The sequence below is a fragment of the Dioszegia hungarica genome (assembly GCF_025882075.1).
Source record: "Dioszegia hungarica strain PDD-24b-2 chromosome Unknown MKK02contig_5, whole genome shotgun sequence".
Classification (NCBI taxonomy): domain Eukaryota; kingdom Fungi; phylum Basidiomycota; class Tremellomycetes; order Tremellales; family Bulleribasidiaceae; genus Dioszegia; species Dioszegia hungarica.
In genome coordinates, this window is record NW_026515767.1 from 490,665 (window position 1) to 511,231 (window position 20,567).

The 20,567-nt window shown below is 55.7% G+C and overlaps 11 protein-coding genes across 11 annotated transcripts; 7 read left to right on the forward strand and 4 right to left on the reverse strand.

Moving 5' to 3' along the window:
• Nucleotides 1–368: 368 nt before the first annotated feature.
• MKK02DRAFT_41932 (ATP synthase alpha/beta family, nucleotide-binding domain-containing protein) lies at nucleotides 369–2,814 on the forward strand (the record flags this gene model as incomplete). Its single annotated transcript, XM_053091775.1, has 12 exons — nucleotides 369–398; nucleotides 466–509; nucleotides 564–652; nucleotides 738–857; nucleotides 908–929; nucleotides 983–1,041; nucleotides 1,099–1,304; nucleotides 1,351–1,547; nucleotides 1,597–1,705; nucleotides 1,748–2,425; nucleotides 2,475–2,618; nucleotides 2,668–2,814. 12 exons carry the CDS (start codon nucleotides 369–371, stop codon nucleotides 2,812–2,814), a joined length of 1,845 nt encoding a protein of 614 aa, XP_052948682.1.
• Nucleotides 2,815–2,984: 170 nt separating this feature from the next.
• On the reverse strand, nucleotides 2,985–4,491 carry MKK02DRAFT_31193 (uncharacterized protein; the record flags this gene model as incomplete). Its single annotated transcript, XM_053088229.1, has 4 exons — nucleotides 2,985–3,329; nucleotides 3,381–3,650; nucleotides 3,699–3,842; nucleotides 3,898–4,491. The coding sequence occupies 4 exons, from the start codon at nucleotides 4,489–4,491 to the stop codon at nucleotides 2,985–2,987; spliced, it is 1,353 nt and encodes a 450-aa protein (XP_052948683.1).
• Nucleotides 4,492–4,784: 293 nt separating this feature from the next.
• Nucleotides 4,785–6,016, forward strand: MKK02DRAFT_41934 (uncharacterized protein; the record flags this gene model as incomplete). Its single annotated transcript, XM_053091776.1, has 7 exons — nucleotides 4,785–4,988; nucleotides 5,041–5,123; nucleotides 5,174–5,201; nucleotides 5,252–5,411; nucleotides 5,459–5,511; nucleotides 5,572–5,599; nucleotides 5,706–6,016. 7 exons carry the CDS (start codon nucleotides 4,785–4,787, stop codon nucleotides 6,014–6,016), a joined length of 867 nt encoding a protein of 288 aa, XP_052948684.1.
• A 361-nt stretch (nucleotides 6,017–6,377) lies between these two features.
• Nucleotides 6,378–7,703, reverse strand: MKK02DRAFT_31195 (uncharacterized protein; the record flags this gene model as incomplete). Its single annotated transcript, XM_053088230.1, has 5 exons — nucleotides 6,378–6,728; nucleotides 6,789–7,020; nucleotides 7,061–7,080; nucleotides 7,127–7,243; nucleotides 7,293–7,703. 5 exons carry the CDS (start codon nucleotides 7,701–7,703, stop codon nucleotides 6,378–6,380), a joined length of 1,131 nt encoding a protein of 376 aa, XP_052948685.1.
• Nucleotides 7,704–8,244: 541 nt separating this feature from the next.
• MKK02DRAFT_41936 (uncharacterized protein) lies at nucleotides 8,245–9,486 on the forward strand (the record flags this gene model as incomplete). The annotated part of the gene is made up of 7 exons (XM_053091777.1): nucleotides 8,245–8,448; nucleotides 8,500–8,582; nucleotides 8,648–8,675; nucleotides 8,722–8,881; nucleotides 8,929–8,981; nucleotides 9,051–9,078; nucleotides 9,131–9,486. 7 exons carry the CDS (start codon nucleotides 8,245–8,247, stop codon nucleotides 9,484–9,486), a joined length of 912 nt encoding a protein of 303 aa, XP_052948686.1.
• An 815-nt stretch (nucleotides 9,487–10,301) lies between these two features.
• Nucleotides 10,302–11,390, forward strand: MKK02DRAFT_41937 (uncharacterized protein; the record flags this gene model as incomplete). The annotated part of the gene is made up of 5 exons (XM_053091778.1): nucleotides 10,302–10,414; nucleotides 10,710–10,737; nucleotides 10,788–10,947; nucleotides 10,999–11,139; nucleotides 11,185–11,390. The coding sequence occupies 5 exons, from the start codon at nucleotides 10,302–10,304 to the stop codon at nucleotides 11,388–11,390; spliced, it is 648 nt and encodes a 215-aa protein (XP_052948687.1).
• Nucleotides 11,391–11,654: 264 nt separating this feature from the next.
• MKK02DRAFT_41938 (uncharacterized protein) lies at nucleotides 11,655–12,359 on the forward strand (the record flags this gene model as incomplete). The annotated part of the gene is made up of 1 exon (XM_053091779.1): nucleotides 11,655–12,359. One exon carries the CDS (start codon nucleotides 11,655–11,657, stop codon nucleotides 12,357–12,359), a length of 705 nt encoding a protein of 234 aa, XP_052948688.1.
• A 623-nt stretch (nucleotides 12,360–12,982) lies between these two features.
• On the forward strand, nucleotides 12,983–14,929 carry MKK02DRAFT_22033 (putative homoserine o-acetyltransferase; the record flags this gene model as incomplete). Its single annotated transcript, XM_053086503.1, has 4 exons — nucleotides 12,983–13,471; nucleotides 13,521–14,109; nucleotides 14,156–14,370; nucleotides 14,417–14,929. The coding sequence occupies 4 exons, from the start codon at nucleotides 12,983–12,985 to the stop codon at nucleotides 14,927–14,929; spliced, it is 1,806 nt and encodes a 601-aa protein (XP_052948689.1).
• A 126-nt stretch (nucleotides 14,930–15,055) lies between these two features.
• On the reverse strand, nucleotides 15,056–16,640 carry MKK02DRAFT_21742 (putative autophagy-related protein 18; the record flags this gene model as incomplete). The annotated part of the gene is made up of 7 exons (XM_053086458.1): nucleotides 15,056–15,101; nucleotides 15,156–15,257; nucleotides 15,307–16,021; nucleotides 16,064–16,223; nucleotides 16,274–16,395; nucleotides 16,454–16,553; nucleotides 16,605–16,640. The coding sequence occupies 7 exons, from the start codon at nucleotides 16,638–16,640 to the stop codon at nucleotides 15,056–15,058; spliced, it is 1,281 nt and encodes a 426-aa protein (XP_052948690.1).
• Nucleotides 16,641–17,066: 426 nt separating this feature from the next.
• On the reverse strand, nucleotides 17,067–18,638 carry MKK02DRAFT_41941 (putative nuclear membrane protein,putative; the record flags this gene model as incomplete). The annotated part of the gene is made up of 6 exons (XM_053091780.1): nucleotides 17,067–17,345; nucleotides 17,393–17,525; nucleotides 17,585–17,663; nucleotides 17,718–17,833; nucleotides 17,901–18,022; nucleotides 18,069–18,638. The coding sequence occupies 6 exons, from the start codon at nucleotides 18,636–18,638 to the stop codon at nucleotides 17,067–17,069; spliced, it is 1,299 nt and encodes a 432-aa protein (XP_052948691.1).
• A 344-nt stretch (nucleotides 18,639–18,982) lies between these two features.
• On the forward strand, nucleotides 18,983–20,498 carry MKK02DRAFT_41942 (poly(a)+ rna export protein; the record flags this gene model as incomplete). The annotated part of the gene is made up of 10 exons (XM_053091781.1): nucleotides 18,983–18,992; nucleotides 19,055–19,146; nucleotides 19,203–19,249; nucleotides 19,301–19,390; nucleotides 19,435–19,517; nucleotides 19,570–19,618; nucleotides 19,668–19,936; nucleotides 19,983–20,139; nucleotides 20,193–20,433; nucleotides 20,481–20,498. The coding sequence occupies 10 exons, from the start codon at nucleotides 18,983–18,985 to the stop codon at nucleotides 20,496–20,498; spliced, it is 1,056 nt and encodes a 351-aa protein (XP_052948692.1).
• Between the last annotated feature and the right edge of the window lie 69 nt (nucleotides 20,499–20,567).

The window sequence follows — 20,567 nt, forward strand, 5'->3', positions numbered from 1 at the left end:
TAGCTGGGATAGTATACGTGTTGTCAAAGGTGGACTTGAAAATCTCGACTTGAAAGTCTTGAAGTGGAGGCTCCGCTGGGCTGCATGACGTGGTATTTCTGGGTACGATACCCACTCATTGAACCCTGTCGTCACCGCTCTCCCTCCTCAGCCTCAATGCAATGACCTCCAGCTTCGCCTCTTGCTTCCATCTTCCCGAGCTAGCATACTCATCAATCTAGCGACAGAGGCAGCGCACCGAACACAGCAGCTGCAGCTCATCCCCACTCATTCAGCATCGCTGAGAAGATTCGCCCAGGATGGTGAGCTCGCCTTCCGCTCGATGGAAGAAAGAAGGAACGTTCGCTAACTTCCTACAGGCAGGTGCTATGGAGAACGCCAAGCGGGATCTTCCCAAGGTCAGTAGTCAGCTCGGTCGATCCTTCTGGCCCTGATCATACGTGGACAATGAGCTGACCCCGTCAGATCCGCGATGAAGAGCGCGAGCGCATGATGGGTTCCGTCTTCTCGTCCGTTCCCTCTTCGTCTTCTTCTCAGATCGGACCGTGCTGACGGTGATGCAGAGTATCAGGTCCAGTTGTCGTAGGCGAGAACATGCGCGGTGTGGCCATGTACGAGTTGGTCCGAGTAGGACACGATGAGCTTGTCGGAGGTGGGTATCTCTGGCTTGGCTTGGCAATCGCCCTGACGATGAGGGAACGGGCATAGGGGAAGAGGATGGACGCTGATAAGAATAGAGGTTATCAGGATCGAGGCCGACCGGGCTACTATCCAGGTGTATGAGGAGACGTCGGGTGTGACGGTCGGTGATCCGGTGTTGAGGACGGGGAAGCCATTGTCGGTTGAGCTTGGTCCTGGTGGGTCATCATCTTCCTTGTACACGATGGAGAATGTAGCTGATAGGCAGGTCTGATGACCAACATCTACGAGTGAGCTGGCTCTGCCTCGAGTATGTGCAGAAAGGCTTAAGCTGACGTTCCAGTGGTATCCAACGTCCTCTGAAGGGTATCCGAGAACAGTCCCAATCCATTTACATTCCCCGTTAGTCCAGCTACATCGCGCCCAATGGCGAGTACGGCCAATAGCTGACTGTACCAGGTGGTATCAACACCCAAGCTCTCTCCCGCGAGATCAAGTGGGACTTCAATCCGTCCAAGTTCAAGGTCGGCGACCACATCTCTGGCGGTGATATTTTCGGAAGCGTGTTCGAAAACTCGCTCGTCGATAATCACAAGATCATGCTTCCGCCAAGGGCTATGGGTACGATCACCAGGATCGCAGAGAAGGGGTCTTATACTGTTGATGTAAGCTGCGTAGCACAGATTATATCTGCCAAAGCTGACGAAGCAGGACATTGTGCTCGAGACCGAGTTCCAGGGCAAAAAGTCGGAGCACAAGATGATGCAGCTGTGGCCTGTGCGTGCGCCCCGACCAGTCGCGCAAAAGGAGACGGCCAACTACCCGCTCTTTACGGGTCAGCGAGTGCTGGATGCCTTGTTCCCGTCGGTTCAGGGTGGAACGACCGCTATTCCCGGTGCTTTCGGATGGTGAGCTGGCATCTCCGGAAACGCGTCCGAGCAAAGGCTGACTTTACAGTGGAAAGACTGTCATTTCGCAGGCGCTGTCCAAGTTCTCCAACTCGGACATCATCATCTACGTCGGATGCGGAGAGCGTGGAAACGAGATGGCTGAAGTCTTGGCGGATGTGAGCTGCCATACTCGATATGGGGACTCAGCTGACCATTAGTTCCCCGAGCTTACGCTCGAACGCGATGGCCGGGAAGAACCTATCATGAAGCGTACCGCCCTCGTTGCCAACACGTCCAACATGCCCGTCGCTGCGCGCGAAGCCTCCATCTACACCGGTATCACCCTGTCCGAGTACTTCCGAGACCAAGGCCAGAACGTCGCCATGATGGCCGACTCCACCTCGCGTTGGGCTGAAGCTCTCCGTGAGATCTCGGGTCGTCTCGCCGAAATGCCCGCCGATTCGGGATACCCCGCATACCTCGGTGCCAAGCTCGCCTCCTTCTACGAGCGTGCGGGTCGTGTCAGCTGCCTCGGATCGCCCAACCGTAACGGTACCGTCTCGATCGTCGGTGCCGTCTCGCCCCCCGGTGGAGACATGTCGGACCCCGTCACGACCGCCACGCTCGGTATCGTCCAAGTCTTCTGGGGTCTCTCCAAGACCCTCGCCCAGCGCAAACATTTCCCGTCGGTCGATTGGAATATCTCGTACTCGAAATACCTCAAGATCCTGGATCCCTACTATGAGAAGGAGAGTGCAGGGTTCATTGAGCTCCGGACGAGGGCAAAGGAGATTTTGCAAAAGGAGCAGGATCTGGCGGAGATTGTGCAGCTGGTAGGGAAGAGTGCGCTGGGTGAGAGCGACAAGATTACGCTCGAGATTGCCAGGATGCTCAAGGTGAGTTACACCGGCCATGGAGTTTGGGTCGAAGTAGCTGACACTCCAGGATGACTTCCTCCAGCAGAACGGTATCTCTGAGTATGACCGATACTGTCCCTTCTACAAGACGGCCGGGATGCTCAAGAACTTTGTGGCGTACTATGACTGCTCGCAGCGCGCTGTCGAGTCGAGCGATATGACATTTGCCAAGGTGAGCTATCCAGGACGCAGTCAAGTATGGGCAAAAGCTGACGCAGCAGATCCGTGACGCAACAGGCGACTGCGCGTTCAAGCTGTCGCAAATGAAGTTCGAGTCGCCCAACACGCAGAGCGAGGAGGATATTACGGGCAAGTTTGAGCAGTTGTATCAGGAGATCCAGGAGACGTTCCGGCGCTTGCAGGAGTAGGGTGTTGATATGGGGCTGTGATAGCGTTATGATTGGACAACTACTGTATGCATGACTGCCTAGACTATGGTAGATCTTCCTCCTCTTGCTCTGACCACTCCTCTTGCCCTGACCACTTTCTGACATCCTCATTAATTCCTCTTCTCCTGCTCGGATATTGCCGTGAAATTTTAGGTCTCAGGAGGTGGTGGTTGAACCGAGTCCAGGGAGGTGTATACGCGTGGACGAAGGCCGAACTGAGGCGCACAGTTGGAACAGGTGGGGGTCTGCCAGGTCGAACGAGGCTGCGTAAGAGTGTACCTTACCTTGAGGGGCGTGGGATCATATTCGACGGGGAAGTTGACCTCATTGATCTGACCGCTTTCGTACACTGCCCAAAGTCCGCCCGATCCTCTACCAACCGAGTCTTGTAAGCGCTCACATTGCACGATCTCCATGATCCAGGCATCGTCGATCCGATATTTCTCCCTGGGACGGTGTTTCAACTCCAATGTCAGGAAATCCATCGGCTCAGTCTGCAATCATCAGCTTCAATTTATCATCAAATGCGGCTTCCACCAACCCACCGGATTCAGCGCCTGTACCTTCGCAACGTCAATTGCGGTCTCAAAATGCGGCCGCCCCGAGGAATCAAGGGACATTGTCCCCAGAAGCCCAATACACTGCCCACGCTTCGTAATCTCAGCGAGCGCAGGAGGCCTGTGATCCCATCCCCTCCTGAAGATCCCGCCGAGAAGGCGGTTCTCAGAGTGGCTACTGATCTCGGCCGCATAGTAGTCGTGTTTGTAGTCGAGGGGGATGTAGATTTCGGGGTAGCGTATGAGCTCACACTTGACCTGCACGTGTCAGCTCAGGAGACGATGGGGTGAAGAAGGCTGGCTGACTTGGTAACGGAGAGCATGTACCATGGCGCCAGCCAGAGCCACTGCGGCCAGAAGGAGCTCTCGCGCACGTTGGAGCACCGGTGGAGTCCGGTGCACCATGTACCACGTATCGGTCTCGAGGGCACGGCTGAGACGCTCGGCGGACTGTACGCGTCAGGTCAAGCTCGTACGGACAGGACAGTCAAGGACGCCGGCTCACCTCGAGTCCGTACCAGAGATGCAGCTCTTCGAGCAGTGGGCCCGTATACATCTTGGACGGCCCAAAATGCATCGCATTGCCTGCCTTGATCTCGCTGTCCAAAGCGATAGTCCACTGCCGAGTAGCCAGAACCCTACGGATGGCTTTCTTGACGAGCGCGTCGGGCATGGTCGTGCACGCTATGAATGTTGCAGCGTGCGCCAGGCCGGAAGGGTGGAGGATGAGGTGTTGGGCGAAGCGGAGCGCTGTCTCGAGGGCGGCGGGGATGTCTGGTGAAAGGCTCTCCGCGGAGCCAACGAGCAATCTCTTCGAAAGGCTGCCATAGGCGACCCATTCGAGAGGGTCGGGGTGAGGTGGGAGGGAAGGGGCGAAGTGTAGGTCTCGGGTCGCGCGCTCGATCCGGGTGGAGACCATCCTGGGGTATGTTGGGGCTTGGAGGCGAACGTGGACGATGGGGATGAGTATGAGGTGAGAGAAGGCGCTGGGAGGCGGAATGAGATACCCGAAGTTTGTCGAGTCGGAATGGAATGACATCAAAAGGGAGGCGGGTCGCGCTCGGTGCGGCGGGTCAAAATGTCCTGCTACTAGCGTCATTGCCACACCGTAAAGTACCGCCGCACAACCTGAAACATACCAACAGTCCCACCTGAAACATGTTATGTCATCGGCAATCTTCCGGTCATTCAGCGGCCATCATACCATTATCCCAGGTAGCGCTTCTGGGCCTGCTGTGAACGAGCCAATCTGGCCTTGAGCGTTCACGATCATACACGATAGATAGTAGGCCCCCTCATCCGACCACAGGCCCACGGATCACTGCGCCTCGCTTACTTCCTAGCAAAACTCTCTGCCAAGCGGTGCCCCGATCTAGCTCGTTTTGTTCGGCAATGGCCAAGATCTCCCTCACTCCTTACATCGATGAAGCCCTCTTGGACCTGGACGACTTTCTCGAGATCAAGTCCATACTGCACCCGGTCGCTATTGGCTCTATCGCGAATTTGAGCCTGTTTGCCTACTTGCGGATCAGCAGTAATCGGACTGTTGCGCCCTTGACCATCTGGGACGAGATATGCAGTATCGCTCTGGGCTCGGTCAGCGACCTCTTCACTCATATTCTTACAAGTGCCAGAGCTGATTGGACAGACATTGGCCGGCATCATCAATGGGAATTCACTCTTGACAGGCCTGGAAGCGCTGGCCGTCCTGCTACTTTGGCAATATAAAACGTAGCGTCCACTCCGCCCCGGCCGACAAGGGAGGACAAGCTGACAGAAAGGTCATGGATAGGGTGTAGATTTCCTAAGGTGAGTCTAGCGCCGTAATCTAGGAGCAGAAGCACTGGCTGAAACGTCAGGCTGGAGTGCTGTTCACCAAATCGCCCTTGGTCGTCGCGTTCCGAGGTCGATGCCTGGAGGGACTCATGCGGAAACATCGGATTACCCACACCGACCTCTATGGAGCGTTTCGCACGGCCGGGATCTTTGCGGTCTGTGAAGTGGAGTGTGCTGTCGTAGGTGCGTGTCCCATGCTCCCCATTTGGAGCAGAAGCTAAAGTCTGCAGAAGCGACGGGTGTCTTTTCGATATACAAGACAAAGGACATGCCAACGGATTATGTACGTTCCTGTGCTGATATGAGGCTCATATAACCCCAAGTCATACATTGACTGCTTTAGGATGCTGACGTTCTCTTGAGCATCAAGGGTAAGCCCGAATCGAAATCTCATTATCAGTGATCTAGTCTGACGTGACAGGCTATCGCGAGCTCGTCAGAGCGGACGAGAAGGAAAAGAAGAAGCAGACGGAGCAGGGCTGCAGGGCATGTCGAAGAGCTCGAGCTCTGGCAAATCGAGCGAGAAGTCCAAGCGGAAACGATCCATATCGGAAGCGGAGAGACAGTCGACAGAGATGGGCGATGCCTCGGATGACGGCCGCAGCGAGGGTTCCAAGGGGACCAAGAAGGGAGGACATGTGGGGGAGGCGGTGGAGCATGTCCAGAGCGACGAGGAGGACGGGTCGGGTACAGAGGGACAGGCAGATGGCCAGGGCACGGGGAACGCTCGCCGGGATAAGAGGAAGAAGAAGACGAACGAGGATAGAATAGCAGATGAAGAGTCCTAGGCCGCCTAAGTCGTGCTGGGAGATCCCTCTGCTCCACACCTCTGGATCATAGTATCATACATATTTGGAGCTGATCTGCCGCAGTCATCAGCTTGTAGTATCAAAGTCGTTATCTGTTTCTGTATGAGTTCATCTTCAATGCGCACGAGACGACCAGAATGTGTCGTTCCGGCCTTAATGTGGCATATGGATCTGCGAGAGATGAGTGAAGCTTTCGTTAGCAACGGCAGTAGGCGGCTGGACGTCGTCCTGGCCCCCAGAACAGAAGCGGGTAGGCCCTTGCCTTACTTCTCACCGGGGCTTCGACTTGCGCGATTCTAGAGATATCTTATTGCAACTACAGCACCCATGACCGTCTAGACTATACTGCTGGAGGGGGAGGCTGGACAGCATCCAGAGAGGAATATCTAGGGGGCCTGGGAGGACCGCGTTCGGGTGCCCCCTTCCGGCAGCATATGGACCACCCGAAGCCGTCCTGCGTCAAGTACTCCTCGTACTCAAGCCTCTCGGAACCATGTACGACTGGAAAGGATACTTGATCGAATTTGCCGCTGTCGTATGCTACCAAAGTCAGCTTCGGGTCTCGTCGTTCGACGTGACCCAGCGAGCTGGGAGACTTGCCTGTAACAACTTGCTCGATCCACAAATCATCGACGCGATGATGGGCACTGTCGTGTCTGGTTCGAATCGAGAGCAGGACCATCGGCCTTTCCTAGACTGATCAGTAAATGGCATGAGATCGCGTCCGATAGCAAGGGTTTCTGACACTCACCATCGCCGCTGCCATCCCTCTCTTCTCATGTACCCTCCGTCTCTTGTCCTCGAGGAACAGCTTGTCGAGGTCAAATATCGGCCGCCGGCTTGGGTCGCATATCCGCTCCGCGTCATCTGGATCGGGGGGTGTCTTGGGTACTCGCTCGCGATCCCATGCCCGCGCAAGTATCCCGCCAAAGAAGGCGCGCTCAAAGTCCCGGGAGATTTCCCTTGCCCAGTAGTCGCCGTCCCTGTGGTCGTGCGACGTGCATGATGCGTACTTCGGGATACCGGATTAGCTCCCATGTGACCTATGGTGGTCAGACGTTTCAATTCGATAGAGCAGCCCAGACATACCTGGAGGCGAAGGGCGTGTACCAAAGCACCGGAGAGATCAACCGCTGCGAGGAGGAGTTCGCGCGCGCGGTCCAAGGGTGGACCGGACTCGCATGCCCTACTCAGCTTCTGCGCCGACTGTATCCATCAGCGATGGGGAGCTTCTACATGCAAAACATACACGCACCTCGAGCCCAAAGAACAGAGTGCTTTCTGAGGCCGAGACCGGCAAAGTCAGGCGCGTCGGACTACAATGCAGCGCCTTCCCAGCCCCTATGCCCTTGTCCAGACAGATCGTCCACCGACGCGTCGATAGTACTCGACGTATGGCCTTGGCGATCAGCGCATCGGGGGCGTTGTTGTGCCCTAGAAGCATGGCTGCGTGATGCAGGCCGACAGGATGGAGGATGAGCTGGTGGGCGAACCGTAGAGCCGTCTCAAGGGCGGCGGCGATGCTTGGAGCTACGGGGAGGGATGGATCGACGAAGCCTCTCGAAAGGCTGCCATGAGCGACCCATTCGAGTGAATCGGGGTGAGGAGGGAGGGAGGGGGCGAAATGGAGGTCTCGGCTGACGCGGATGATGCGGGAGTGTACCATATTAAGTGGTGCTGAGTTTGAGGGATTGACAGCGCAAGGTGCAGTTCGAACAGAGCTGCGTATCACATACACTACGTCTATGTATGCGAAGCGGGAGGCGGGTCGAGGCGGGTCGGAATGAGTCGAGTCGATTAGATACTTTAAACAACTTTGCAAGTGTCATCCTTTCTGAGAACCCGAAACACCACCTGAAACACGTCACGGCATACGGCATTGGCTATCCCTGAAGATCATTTGGATCGAGAGTCTAGTCTGGCCCCTTGATCATTGCCGCCCCGCAGGGACTCATGCATCATCATGCCGGTACCCCAACGTGAGGACGATCAGCAGCTACCATTTGAGCCCATCTGAGCCTCAATCGTTTGGAGGCCAGCCTCGCGTTATACGTACATGGAATAGCGCATAAGGCCTTACATCTCCCTTGCAATAGGTCTCTAGTTGATTCTCACACGCACACTCCAGCCCATCACGGTCCTCACCGGCAACTTCACGCTCTCCCGCTTTATCCACTCCCAAGGCCCTGCGCTCCCGTCAGTCTACGATGACCACCACTTCGCTCACGCCCTATCTCGGCGAAGGCCTCTTGAACGTCGGCGACTTTTTCAAATTTGAGTCAATCCTACACCCATTCGCTATAGGCTCCATAGCTATCCTTAGCCTTTTCGCCTACTTGCGCGTCAGCAGTAACCGGACTGTAGCGCCCCTGACCATTTGGGACGAGATATGCAGTATCGCATTGGGCTCGGTAGGTGCCCATTGATCTTCAACGCATACAACGGCACTGCTGACGGGCCAGACGTTAGCGGGAATCATCAACGGAAATTCCCTGTTAACAGGGCTAGAAGCGCTAGCTGTGCTACTGGCATGGCAATTTATAACGTATGTAACATCCTCCCCGGCCTATCTGCCCTGCAATACTCCTATGTACCTGGGCTGACAGGCAGGTCCTGGATAGGATGCAGATTTCCCAAAGTGGGTTGAGCATAATTACAAAGAAAGGGCTGGGCTGATTCGTCAGGCGGGGGTGCTGTTCACCAAACCACCTCTTGTTGTCGCGTTCCGAGGACGCTGCCTCGAGGGATTGATGCGCAAACACCGGATCACCGAGACGGATCTGTATGGCGCATTCCGGTCAGCTGGGATATTCGCCGTCTGCGAAGTGGAATGTGCGGTTGTAGGTGGGTGTTCTGTACGCACCAGGCAAAGGCAGCGCTGACAAGCACAGAACCGACCGGCGTCTTTTCCATCTACAAAACCAAGGACTTGCCAAAAGACTATGTAGGTCACCGTGCTGCTGACCATCGTATTATACAGGTCAGACTGGATGCCTGTGGCTGACTGCTCCAGGATTCAGATGTTCTTCTGAGCATCAAAGGTAACATCCAACCGCTCTGGCAATATGCCAAATCTCGGCTGATGATGCATAGGTTATCGCGAGCTTGTCAAATCGGACGAAAAGGAGAAGAAGAAGCAAAAAGAGGAAGGCATGAAGAAAGGATCGAACTCGAGCGAGTCGAGCGAAAAACCCAAGCACAAGCGGTCCAGCTCGGAAGCGGAGCGACAATCAGCCGAGTCGGATGATGGCTCGGATGGCGTTCACAGCGAGGGGTCAAAGTCAGGGCGGGGAGGTGGCAGCTCGGCCAAGGATGCCCAGTCCGATAGCCAGGAAGAGGACATAGCAGACCGACAGAAAGGAGATGAGTCAGAGAAGAAGGAGAAAGAGGACGGTGACGGGGAAAAGGAGGAGACAAAAGAGGACAAGATCGCGGACCAAGAATCCTAGCCCGTAACGCTTCATGTGGCCGCGTGCCGCTTTGTGCAAAGTCGGTGAGTTGTCTGTGAAGCTTGACTAACGAAAGAATGCTTACTTTTTAGGTACCTGTCTGTAGCATCATCATACCCAATGGAAATATCACATGTACTGTAATTGTACGGCTCGCATTCGATGCAAGTCCGGCCTCTGCATCATTCTATCAGCGGATATTTGGTGAACCTCCTTTTCTGGGCTGGAAGATGTCCGCCGAATCATGTGGTGCTGGAACTAGATGCGGGATCGAGACATCTACGCGGGTACCCATCTGTACCGCCGACAACCAGGAATAGCATCTCTGCACCACCAGCTCTGAGCACTGCACATTGAATTCTGCACGTGCCACGTTTTTGGCGCCTCGCTGGTGCCTCTAGCTGAGCTCCACTCATGGCGTTTAATAGATGTTGGCATGTGATCGATAAGATTATTGAACCAAGGGAGACGGCTCAAGACACTCTCAAGACAGCTGCTTGGTGAGTGGCATGTCAGGGACGTGAAGAGCCGGTCATGTGATTGTGGTATGAGATGTCCTTTCACAGCTGCTCGTAGCTACTTGTACTAGCTTCGGCGCGGCGGTGCAATTCCGCGGCCGTCATCAACGCGTCAACGTCGCGTCATTGTGCCGTAACCTGGCCCGCGCCGCGGCAGCAGACCGCGTTCGCTCGGGTAGTCACCTTGAGACCTCTTGTCACCTGTACTTGGCTAAGATTTACTACTCGTCTCCACACTTCACTCTCATCTTGCCCCACTTCAGCTTGGCCCGTCGCGCCCGTTCGAGATATACAGCCATGACCACCACCTCACTCACACCGTACCTCGGCGAGGGCCTTCTGAATGTTGGCGACTTTTTCGCATTCCAATCCATCCTCCACCCGGTCGCCATTGGCTCTATAGCCATTCTGTGCTTGTTCATCTACTTGCGATTGAGCAGTAACAGGACGGTAGCGCCACTGACGATTTGGGACGAGATTTGTAGCATTGCGCTGGGTTCGGTAGGTTCTCCTTCTTCCGTCGGGGCGAAGCTTGTGCTGCGGACTAGGCGCTGATAGTACAGACTTTAGCGGGGATTATCAATGGGCAATCATTAACGAGGGGCCTACTAGCCTTAGCAGTGCTACTGATATGGCAGTATCTCACGCAAGTTCTGCTCGGCCGAGTTCCCCAATTCCATCAAAACAGCACATGCTGACGGGTAGATCATGGATTGGCTGCAAGTGGCCGAGTGTGAGTAACCCATATCAATATCAGTACTTGCGGCATGACTGAAATGACAGGCTGGGATCTTATTCACCAAATCGCCCCTGGTGGTTGCTTTCCGTGGTCACCTCCTCGAGGGCCTGATGCGGAAACACCGGATCACCCAGGTGGACCTGTATGGCTCCTTACGTGCCGCAGGGATTTTCAACATCTGCGAGGTGGAGTGCGTGGTCGTGGGTGAGTGAACGCTACGCTGTAGTCCTGCTATGGGCAGCCGCTGATCTTCAGAGCCGACGGGTGTCTTTTCTATCTACCGTACGAGAGACCTACCAACGAAATATGTACGTCTGGATATGATTGACATCTGGCGTCAGATATGGGCCCCCGCTGACTCTTGCAAGGATGCTGAGGTACTCTTGAGCATCAAAGGTGAGGCTTAAATGTCCGCCCGTCCGAGTCTGTGCTGACGAGCAGGCTATCGCGAGCTGGTTAAAGCAGACGAGGAGGAGAAGAAGAAACAAAAAGAGGAGGGCATGAACGTGGGAGACTCGCCTTCAGCCACCAACAGGCCAAAGCGAGTCTTCTCGGATACGGACGGAAAGCCGGTCGACTCGTATGGTCAGATCAAGGACAAGCACGGCGAGACGAAAGAGGATAAGATAGCGGATAAGGCGGCTTGATTATGTACGTGCGATCTTCTGGGTTCGATGCTACATCTGAGCGGTACATGTAACTACTACTTCGCGCACAAGCTTGGAGCTTGTCACGCACTGCGCCGCCGGGGCCGCAGGTACTTCCTTTGCCCAGCCCCTGACCGTACTGACCAGAATCCTTTGATGCAGCAGGCACTGAGCTCTTGGTGATCGATCTTGCGTCCAGCCGGTGTGCCGCTCCTTGTATTCGCCACTCTTTCTTTCGTACTTCTCATCACCACTCTCCCCAGAATGACCGCCCAGACCACCTTACCAACCATACTCACCCCCATACCCCCGTCAAGCATCGAATACCGAGACTTCAAGGCTTCCGATATGGATTGGTTCGTGACCGAGTCAGAGAAAGCCTACACTGAGACGCTCCGTCTCAGCGATGAAGACAGGGCCGAATTTCGGAAAGAATTGCTCAAGATTGCAAAGGGGTATGTGGATGAACCTCTTCCGGACAGCTCAACCATTTCAGAGACCTATCCCAATGAGACAAGGATGCAAGTGACAATCGACGAGCCTCTTCCGGACGATTCAACCTCCGCAGCCACATATCCCAGTGAGACAAGGATGCCGGTGGCAACTGTGGACGGAAAGCCGGTGGGAACAGTCTTACTACAATTCTACGTCCCGAAGTCACCCAAGGAAGGCGGACCACCCCTCTGGGTGTCCCACCTCTCCCACCTCATAACTAGGGAGGCCTACCGCAAAAGGGGTGTCGCAAGGGCGATGATGCGTCACGTGGAGCTTGAACTGGCGCCTGGTGGGATACAGCCATTTATCACGCTCGACGCCCTCTCATGTGCTCCGTTCACTGTCGACTTCTACAAAAGTTGTGGCTTCACCTCGCGAAGGGATCCGGAGTCCGGCGTCGTTGTGAGCAAGTGCGGGCTTGGCGAAAATGAGACTGTGTTTCTGCACAAGATGCCGCCTTTCAAGGCTGCTTGAGGTTCAGGAGGAAAAGAACTGGACTGTACAGTGAGGGGATGTTCCCATGTCGAAATGCTATGCACTGGCCATGTATCATACTTGTCGTGCGAAGCTCAAGATGATAAGCTGATCATGAGGCGGCCTTCTTATCGTAGCCCAGATCGCAACAGGCTCATACAGTGATATACCTTGCCACGTGTGGTACGTCGCCTCTCAGACCCATCATAGCAAGAGGCACGTGCACCTTAAAGCACCTCCCACGAGAAGCTAAAGTACCTTCCACGAGAAGCCTGATGAACCATTGCCGGTCGCTTAGCCGGAGTTTCTCTCGATCCCACGGAAGCTCTGTAGCCTGACCGACAGATAAAGATCGTCGCGTTATAGTGAGGCTTGGGCAGATGACATACTCGTCAGCCTTCGTCAGCGACCGGGGGAGGTGGTGCAGAGTGGGGCAAAGTGGGGTGCCACTTTCGCTGCATGACGTAACCGGCTATGGTGATGATGAGCACGCCATCGATGGATCAGCAGTACAGTATCCATCATCAAGCAAAGTATTCCGAACAGCGAGCATGTATATAAGCTGGACTGCAGGCCTTAACAGGTCCCTCGTATTCCCCTCTCACTGACGACTCACGCTAGCCATGCCGCCAAAACCCCGCAACATCCATCTCCCGGCTGGGAAAGCTTTCCCAACCGCCTCTCCCGCTCCTACCTCTTCCTCCTCGTATCTTCCTACGAAGCCGCCTTACCCATCATGGAAGCCACCCAAGGCTCATCTCGCACGGTATGCCTCCTTCAGCCCAGACACTCTGGCATCAGCTTCGGCGCCATATCCGTACTCGGCGCTCGGCGAAGGCGAAGGATCAAGCTCTCGCCAGGGCCCGGCCTTCGTTCCTCCACAAGCGCCTCAGCTGCCAAAGCGGCGTCAGCCAGCGTTCAATCCAGGTGGATTTGGGATGCAGAGCGCTCCTCAGCCAGCGCCTGGATTTGGAGATTGGTTGAGAAAGGGGAACGGAAAGGTGTTGACAGAGGTGGAGAGGCGGACGGAGGAGATCAGGAAAGAGGAGCTGGTCCAGGAGGGACGACCGGTCACGAGGGACGGGCAGGAGGAGGCTGAGGCGTGCTATATTGTGTGTGCAAGCTTCATTCACTCCGGCTTGAGAATGAGCTGACCTTTAGCCACCACCAGCAACCCAGAAATTCCATTCTCCCGATCCGCTACCTCTGCTCTACTCCCCCGACCCGCTCCCTCCCTACACGATAGCCTACGAGACCTGGGGCACGCTCGACGCTAGTCGCTCCAACGCCATTCTTCTGCACACCGGCCTCTCTGCCTCCTCTCACGTCGCTTCAAACGGGAACGACGTCTCCGCATCCACCTCGTCCAAGCCAGGATGGTGGGAAGACTTTGTCGGTCCGGGCAAAGCTATCGATACCAATCGCTTCTTTGTCATCTGCACCAACACCCTCGGTGGGTGCTTTGGGTCTACCGGACCCTCCAGTCCCCTTCCAGGCGGAGAGAGCGATGTCCGCTGGGCAACCCGGTTCCCTTTGCTCAGTATCCACGATATGGTCCGTGGTCAGCTCGGCCTGTTGGACCATCTCGGGATTGACAAGCTCTATGCGAGTGTCGGATCGAGTATGGGCGGGATGCAGAGTCTGAGTTTGGCGTATATGGCGCCGGAGCGTGTGGGGAGGGTGGCCAGTATCAGCGCGTGTGGGCGGGCGGGTCTTGGTGGAGTGGGCATGCGGTATGCTCAGCGGAGCGGTGAGTCTTGCTCATCTGCTCTGGGCGACTTTGAGCTGACTTTCAGTCTTGATGGCCGACCCTAACTGGAACCGGGGGTTCTACTACGATGGCGTCCCCCCTCATAGCGGCATGAAGCTCGCCCGTCAAATCGCGACCATCACGTACCGTTCTGGGCCGGAATGGGAGCAGCGGTTCGGCAGGAGGATGCTTAGCGAGAAGGAGGGCAGTGTGCCCAGTCTCAGCCCTGACTTCCTCATCGAGACATACCTCGATCATCAGGTGAGCTCCTAGTGCTTTCCATGGGAACTCGTCACTAACTTCTCAGGGAGAACGCTTCTGCTTGACCTATGACGCCAACTCGATGATCTACCTATCCAAAGCCATGGACCTATTCGACATGACCTCCCCCGCGCTCCAAGCGCTCGCGGAGCGATATGCCAAAGCCTACCCCTCCGGACCTGCCTTCCCCTTCCCTACCGACCCTATCACCGTATCCGCCTCTTCTACCACCTCTGATCCCGCGTCATCCTCGCTGGGCCTAGCGGAAGATCCCGCCCAGCTGAAGCGAAACGAGCGCTTCATCCCTACTTCGAAGTCCCCGCACCTGAAGGAGCTCGCCCAGGGCCTGCGCCGCCTGCGGGAAATCCCTACCCTCGTGCTGGGCGTGCAGAGCGATGTACTTTTCCCAGTGGAGCAGCAGCGGGAGCTCGCGGATGCGCTGAAGCTGGCGGGAAACGAGCGAGTGACGTACTATGAGTTGGGCGGGGTGTGGGGGCACGACACGTTCTTGCTGGACGTGCAGAATGTGGGCGGAGCCATCAGGGGGTTCTTACATTAGTTTGGACAGAGTTTATGATTGATTTTAGTTGTTGTAGATGGTCAAATTAAGATGGACATGCTTGATTGATGCCCATGCTTATACTGCTACAACTCCTCTGACCCCAGAGAACGACAATGCCCGGCTTTACTCCCCGGTGGTACCGCCACTCGCATCTTCGCTTCCTAGCAGTCTGCGAAGATCGTCAGCCCATTCTGTAGGTTGCCGCTGACTGGAAGTGACTCACGCAAACTCCTTCATCAAGGAGCATTCTCCTCCGTGCTCTAAATCTATGCTATACGCCTGGAAGAGACCGTCGCTGGAAATGACCATGACCTGGGGTACCGTACTGCGTGTGTCAGTTTGTCTTTTCATCAAGGACAAAAACGAAAACTCACCTGCTCATCGCGACGACCGTGCGCCCGTGATTCCCTCTCAGCTTGATATGTGCAAAATCCCGCTCTGGATCCCACATCTCACTCATACTTCTCGGCATATATCCGCCCACTCCGCCAATCAGGCTCTTTCCCAGGAAATAGCTCTTCCGTCCCAGACTCTTAGTCGGGCCGCTCCCGGACGCCGAGTGCGGTGGTGGCGAGGTGACGCTCGCAGTCTCCGACGCCGTGTCCTCCGGTACCGGACTGGGCAATTGAGCTGCTAGACTCGATTCTGCTGATGCTGAGCCATTCCCACCGGCCTGATTCTGCAGTCGATAAATGTGTATGGTCGACGAGTCGGACGAGACCGACAAGAGCGTCGAGGTGAGGTTGAAGTTCATGCTCCATATCCTGGCGCTGCTCGTTCCCCTCCTGAACTGCCATAACTTCTTTGCTTCCGGGACCGAGTAGACGCGAATGACGGTGCCCTTGTCTGATGCGGTGGCGAGCATGGTGCCGGTAGAATTGAGCGATAAAGCTGCGATAGGTGTTTTGTGCGCCTGAATGACATTCAGGGCCGAGAGGGAGATGGTGTCGAAGAGGAGAACGTCGCCTGTGGTTGGTGCAGGAGGAGCGGGAGGGACGCCGGAAGTGAGGGGAGAGGAAGAAGCGGAGGGTGCCGGAGAGGGATAGGCGAGGTAACTTCGCTCGGATGATGATGACAGGGCGCATACAGCTGCTGAGTCAGCTTGACCTCTTGGGACCAAATCCAGCTCACCATTCGGATTTGGGCCAGTCTCGATGGTATGCAGAAGCTTCATGGTGGAGATGTCGTAGATATAGATCTCCGTCTCGAGCACCACAATGAGGCGCTTCCGATTCATCTTGACGCTGAGCACCGCAGTGGGGAAGATGAGCTCGCATATCGTTGATTGACGCTGTTACATCAGCTCTGTTGTCCCTGTATAAGCTCATACGGCGAGCTCACCTTGGTATTGACTATCTGCAGCTTCCTAGGTGAGTTCACCGGCTGATTTTCAGCACCTCCCACGAGCGCAACTAGTGAGGTGCAAAACAGCATCTCGACGATAGCTGTCGCGCCATGGTCCGCTACCTCCGTCAGCTTCTGCATGCCTTGCTTGCTCTTCCGAAGCGCGGTTCAGCTCACGTTTCGAATGGACCTTGCCGAAAGGGTCGCAGTTGAGAATGGTATACCCCTTCTTGTGCCCGACGGCTATACACGAGAAGTCCTGATTGAAGCTGCAGCACTGTACATGTGAGCTTGCGTCCGCCAGAATGAACGTTTCTGCGCAGCTCACCAGCAGGTCTGGATGACGCTTCGCAATCCGAGACATGGTGTGCGAAGGTGAGAAGGCGAAGGATGCGTTAAAGGAGGACTTGGCGGGAGGTGGAATGAGCCCGGCCCTTGTTCCTTGCCCGATGATAGGTCGTTCGGAGTGACAATTGCAGGCGGTCTCGGAGCTAAAGGGTAGAGCTTATGAGGTGAGATACAGCTAGGATCTGAGGAAAGCTGAGTAGGGAGGTGTATGACAAGAGCAACCCACTGTGCGTTGGAGGAGCTGTTGGAGGCGAAGTGGAGGTGGTCCGAGTGGGTGACCCTGTTTGGTTCCGTCCTTCTCTGATGCTGTGCCGCTCAACCCAACGCAAGCAGGGGCACCTATGAGACGCGGCGCCCAGACAACAGCTTGCCGGAGTGATACAGAAGAAGCAAGAGAGTCCATGTATTCGGTGAATCGAATGACGAGCCAAGATAGACGATATCACCACCACCCCTTCTTCTTCTTCTTGCCCCCATCCCATCCTATCTGCGCCAGACCGCTCCCTTCCCCCTGCTGACCCACATGCCCAGACTGGAGGGCCTGCGGATAGCCCTGATACCCCTGCTGATGCTGACCCGGCATCCAGGGTGCTTGGTGGATGGGAGGATACATGTGGTGTGGCGGTGCCTGAGGTTGATCAGGGCCGGCGCGATGGCGAAGGTTGAAGAGTGCCGAGTTGGTCAGGATGATCAAGAAGGACAGGGTGACTAGTGTGAAGCCCTGCGAATCAGCAACTGAGAGAACACCTGGATATCGAGAGAACATACCATAGTCTTCCAGCTGATCGGGTCGACGAAGGAGTTGATCACTCCAGCGAAAGTCTCGGCCATGACGTTGGTCCGGCCAACGATGGTCGGGTCGCGGTGCATGCAAGTTTCCCAGGCTCGACAAGGGGCATCCCTATCCTGTCAGCTTCTGATCATTCCTATCCAGAGTGATTCGAAGATGAGCCAGCTTACATTGCCGGTACGCGAAGCGAAGGATCGCAGCGATTTGTCAGATACAGCTGAGAGCACTCGGCGATCTCCTGCAGGATCTCTTCAGCGAGTCAGCATATGATCCTCCGCAAGTAGAACACAGCAGTACACGTACCGACAGAAGCCTCGGCCATCTTGTCCTTAACGTCTCGCCGTACAGTTAGAACAAACTGGACAGCCAGGTACAGCACAAAGACCACCACCGACGCATTGACGAAGAACTGAAGGTATCTGCCCGAGTCAGCTTGTCGGTCAGGCGGAGCAACAGACTCCCACGTAAGTGGATTATGCAGCTCACCCCAGTAGTAAGGCTGGGATCTCGGAATGCCGCATAGTCGGCGAGTTCATGTTGAGATTGTAGGTATGTTCCGTCTTGACTGGACCTTTTTCTGAGCGAGCCCGTACAGTCTGATCATAGCTCTGATGGGTCAGCTGAGCGGACGACATGAAGCGCGGTCAAGCTTACCCCTTCACCCTCGCTCTCGCTGTCTCCTCTCCTTCGCCTCCATTCCCTCTCCCTCCGTCGCCGAACCCTCGCCACCGCCCCCTGCGCAATAGGCCTGTAACCCCCCTTGGACCCCTCATCGCTCTTCCCATCCTGCGTCCCACCTTGCTCCTCCTCCTTCCCACTCCTCTCTGATCCATCCTTCACATTCTGTTCACTCCCCTCTGCCTCGACCTCCACCCTCGCCGCAAATGGCCTCGCGGGGCTCTCCCCCTCCTTCATCTCCACATCATCCAGCATCCCCGATCCGGGCGGGACCGTATGCCCAAACCCAAAGCTCGTCGTTGTCCAATCGGCAGGATTGTACACCGGGAACTGAGTCGGCTGGGGTACAGGCGGATCAGGCGGGACACGCCCGAGATTGGCCGTGTGAAAGATGAAGGGTGTGTTGGGGCCGAAATTTAGTGGTGGAGCCGTAGCGGTGGGTCTGAAAGGTCGTGAGGGGGTCTCAAAGTCGCTATGCAGGCCTGAGAGGTCAGCTAGAGCGCTCTTAGCCAGGATTGGCAGACTTGCGCTTCCGAGCGGGCCCATCGTTGTCGTGAGGGATTGCATAGTCGGCAAGGCGGCCGTGCGGGTTTGGCTCGGGTTGATCGATGTCCATAGCGGACGTGTCTGGGCGAGGATAGCGAAACATGGTATGTTTCGACAGCTCTCGTCTTGGAGGTATCGCGTGCAGACTGTCAGCGAGGCAGAAGCGCTTGTAGTAGAGGTATCGCTGGTAAAAGGTAGAAGCCAAAGCGCGAAGCTGATGACAGCGAGGTTGTCCGGAAAAACATCATTCGCGTCGAATTTCCACCGGTCCTCACTCTTCTCTTACCTCTCAACTTCTGCATACTCCTAATCGCTCAAGTACATAGTACAGCTGCTTGGAAATCATGTCAGCAGGTCCGTACATGGTCCCCTCGCCCCCTACTGCATTCCATAAAGCACAAGCTGACGCCTAACAGGAGACCTCTCGCTTCAACCGCCTTCGGACGGTATCTCCGCCCTTGCCTTCTCGTCCGATTCGTCCAAGCTCCTCGTAGCATCATGGGACGGGGTAAGCTTCGAGCTCTGTATCTGGATTGGTGACATGAGTCTCAGCTGACTATCTAGACGATACAGCTACATAATCTCGGGGGAGCGCCGCAACCGCCCATGATGTACATTCCTCCCCCGTTCTCTCGGAGCAGGACTATAGCTGACACCGGCAGCATGGCTCATCCCGCTGCGGTCTTGGCGATATGTTTCGGGACATCACCGATGACAGGATTCTCCGGCGGGCTGGATAAGAGGGTTAGGCAGTAAGTCCCCGGACTGCAAAGAAGGGAGTGAAGCTGATAGACAGGTGGGACTTCCATTCTGGTCAATGTAGGGTTCTAGGGAAGCACGACGACGCTATCTCGTCTATTGTGTGGTGCACTGAATTCAGTGAGTTGAAGGAAGCGGATGGATCCAGTCGAACGCGACAGCTGACAGACAGACGTACTAGTGACTACCTCCTGGGACGCCACACTGAAAGTATGGGACATGTAAGCTAGCAAAGGCTCTTCCTTCACGGTCTGCAAGCTTACACCTCAGCAACGCCGCCGAAGGCGCTCCAGCTCTCCGCTCCTCCCACGCCCTCCCCGCGAAAGCCTACACCCTCTCTTACGCACCCTCCACCCAGACCCTCCTCGTCTCCATGGCGCACCGTAATATGATGCTCTTCAAGCTGGCCGACTTGGCCGCTTCGCAAGCGCAGGCCAAGTCTGGAGACGGGAACGAGGCGAAGGAGACGTTGGGGGAGAGGAGGGAGGGCGCGCTGAAGTTCATGACGCGCAGTGTGGCGTGTATGGCCGATGGGAAGGGTGAGCTGATGAGTGCACAGAGCTCGGCAGAAAGCTGACGATGTAGGCTGGGCGTCCGGTTCGATCGAAGGCAGAATAGCGGTCGAATATGTGGATCCCTCCCCAGAAGCCCAAGCTTCAAAATACGCTTTCCGGGCACACCGTCAACCTATTGACGGAGTGGATCACGCGTATCCCATCAATGCTATCGCCTACCACCCTATGTGAGCTAGCTCATACATATACAGAGTCTCTTCCGCAAACAGCTGACAAGTAGCCATAACACCTTTGCGACCGGTGGCTCCGACGGCCATATCTCGATCTGGGACCATACCGCCAAGAAGCGGATGAAGGCGTACCCGAAATACCCTACTTCGGTCTCGGCGCTGGCTTTCTCGCCTGATGGTAAGAAATTAGCGATTGGGTGCAGCTACGAGCACGACAATGCCCTGTCGGGACCGGAAGAGAAGGGGCGCGTGCTGGTGTTGATCAAGGAAACAGTGATGGACGATTGCAAGGTGAGCTCTCGCCCATTCACGGTCGATCAGCAAGCTGATAGTCGCAGCCAAAAGTCAAAGCTTGAGAGGAAGTCAAGCAGGACATATAGTAGAGCGATGATGGACATGCAATCAAAATGCAATTCGGATTATAC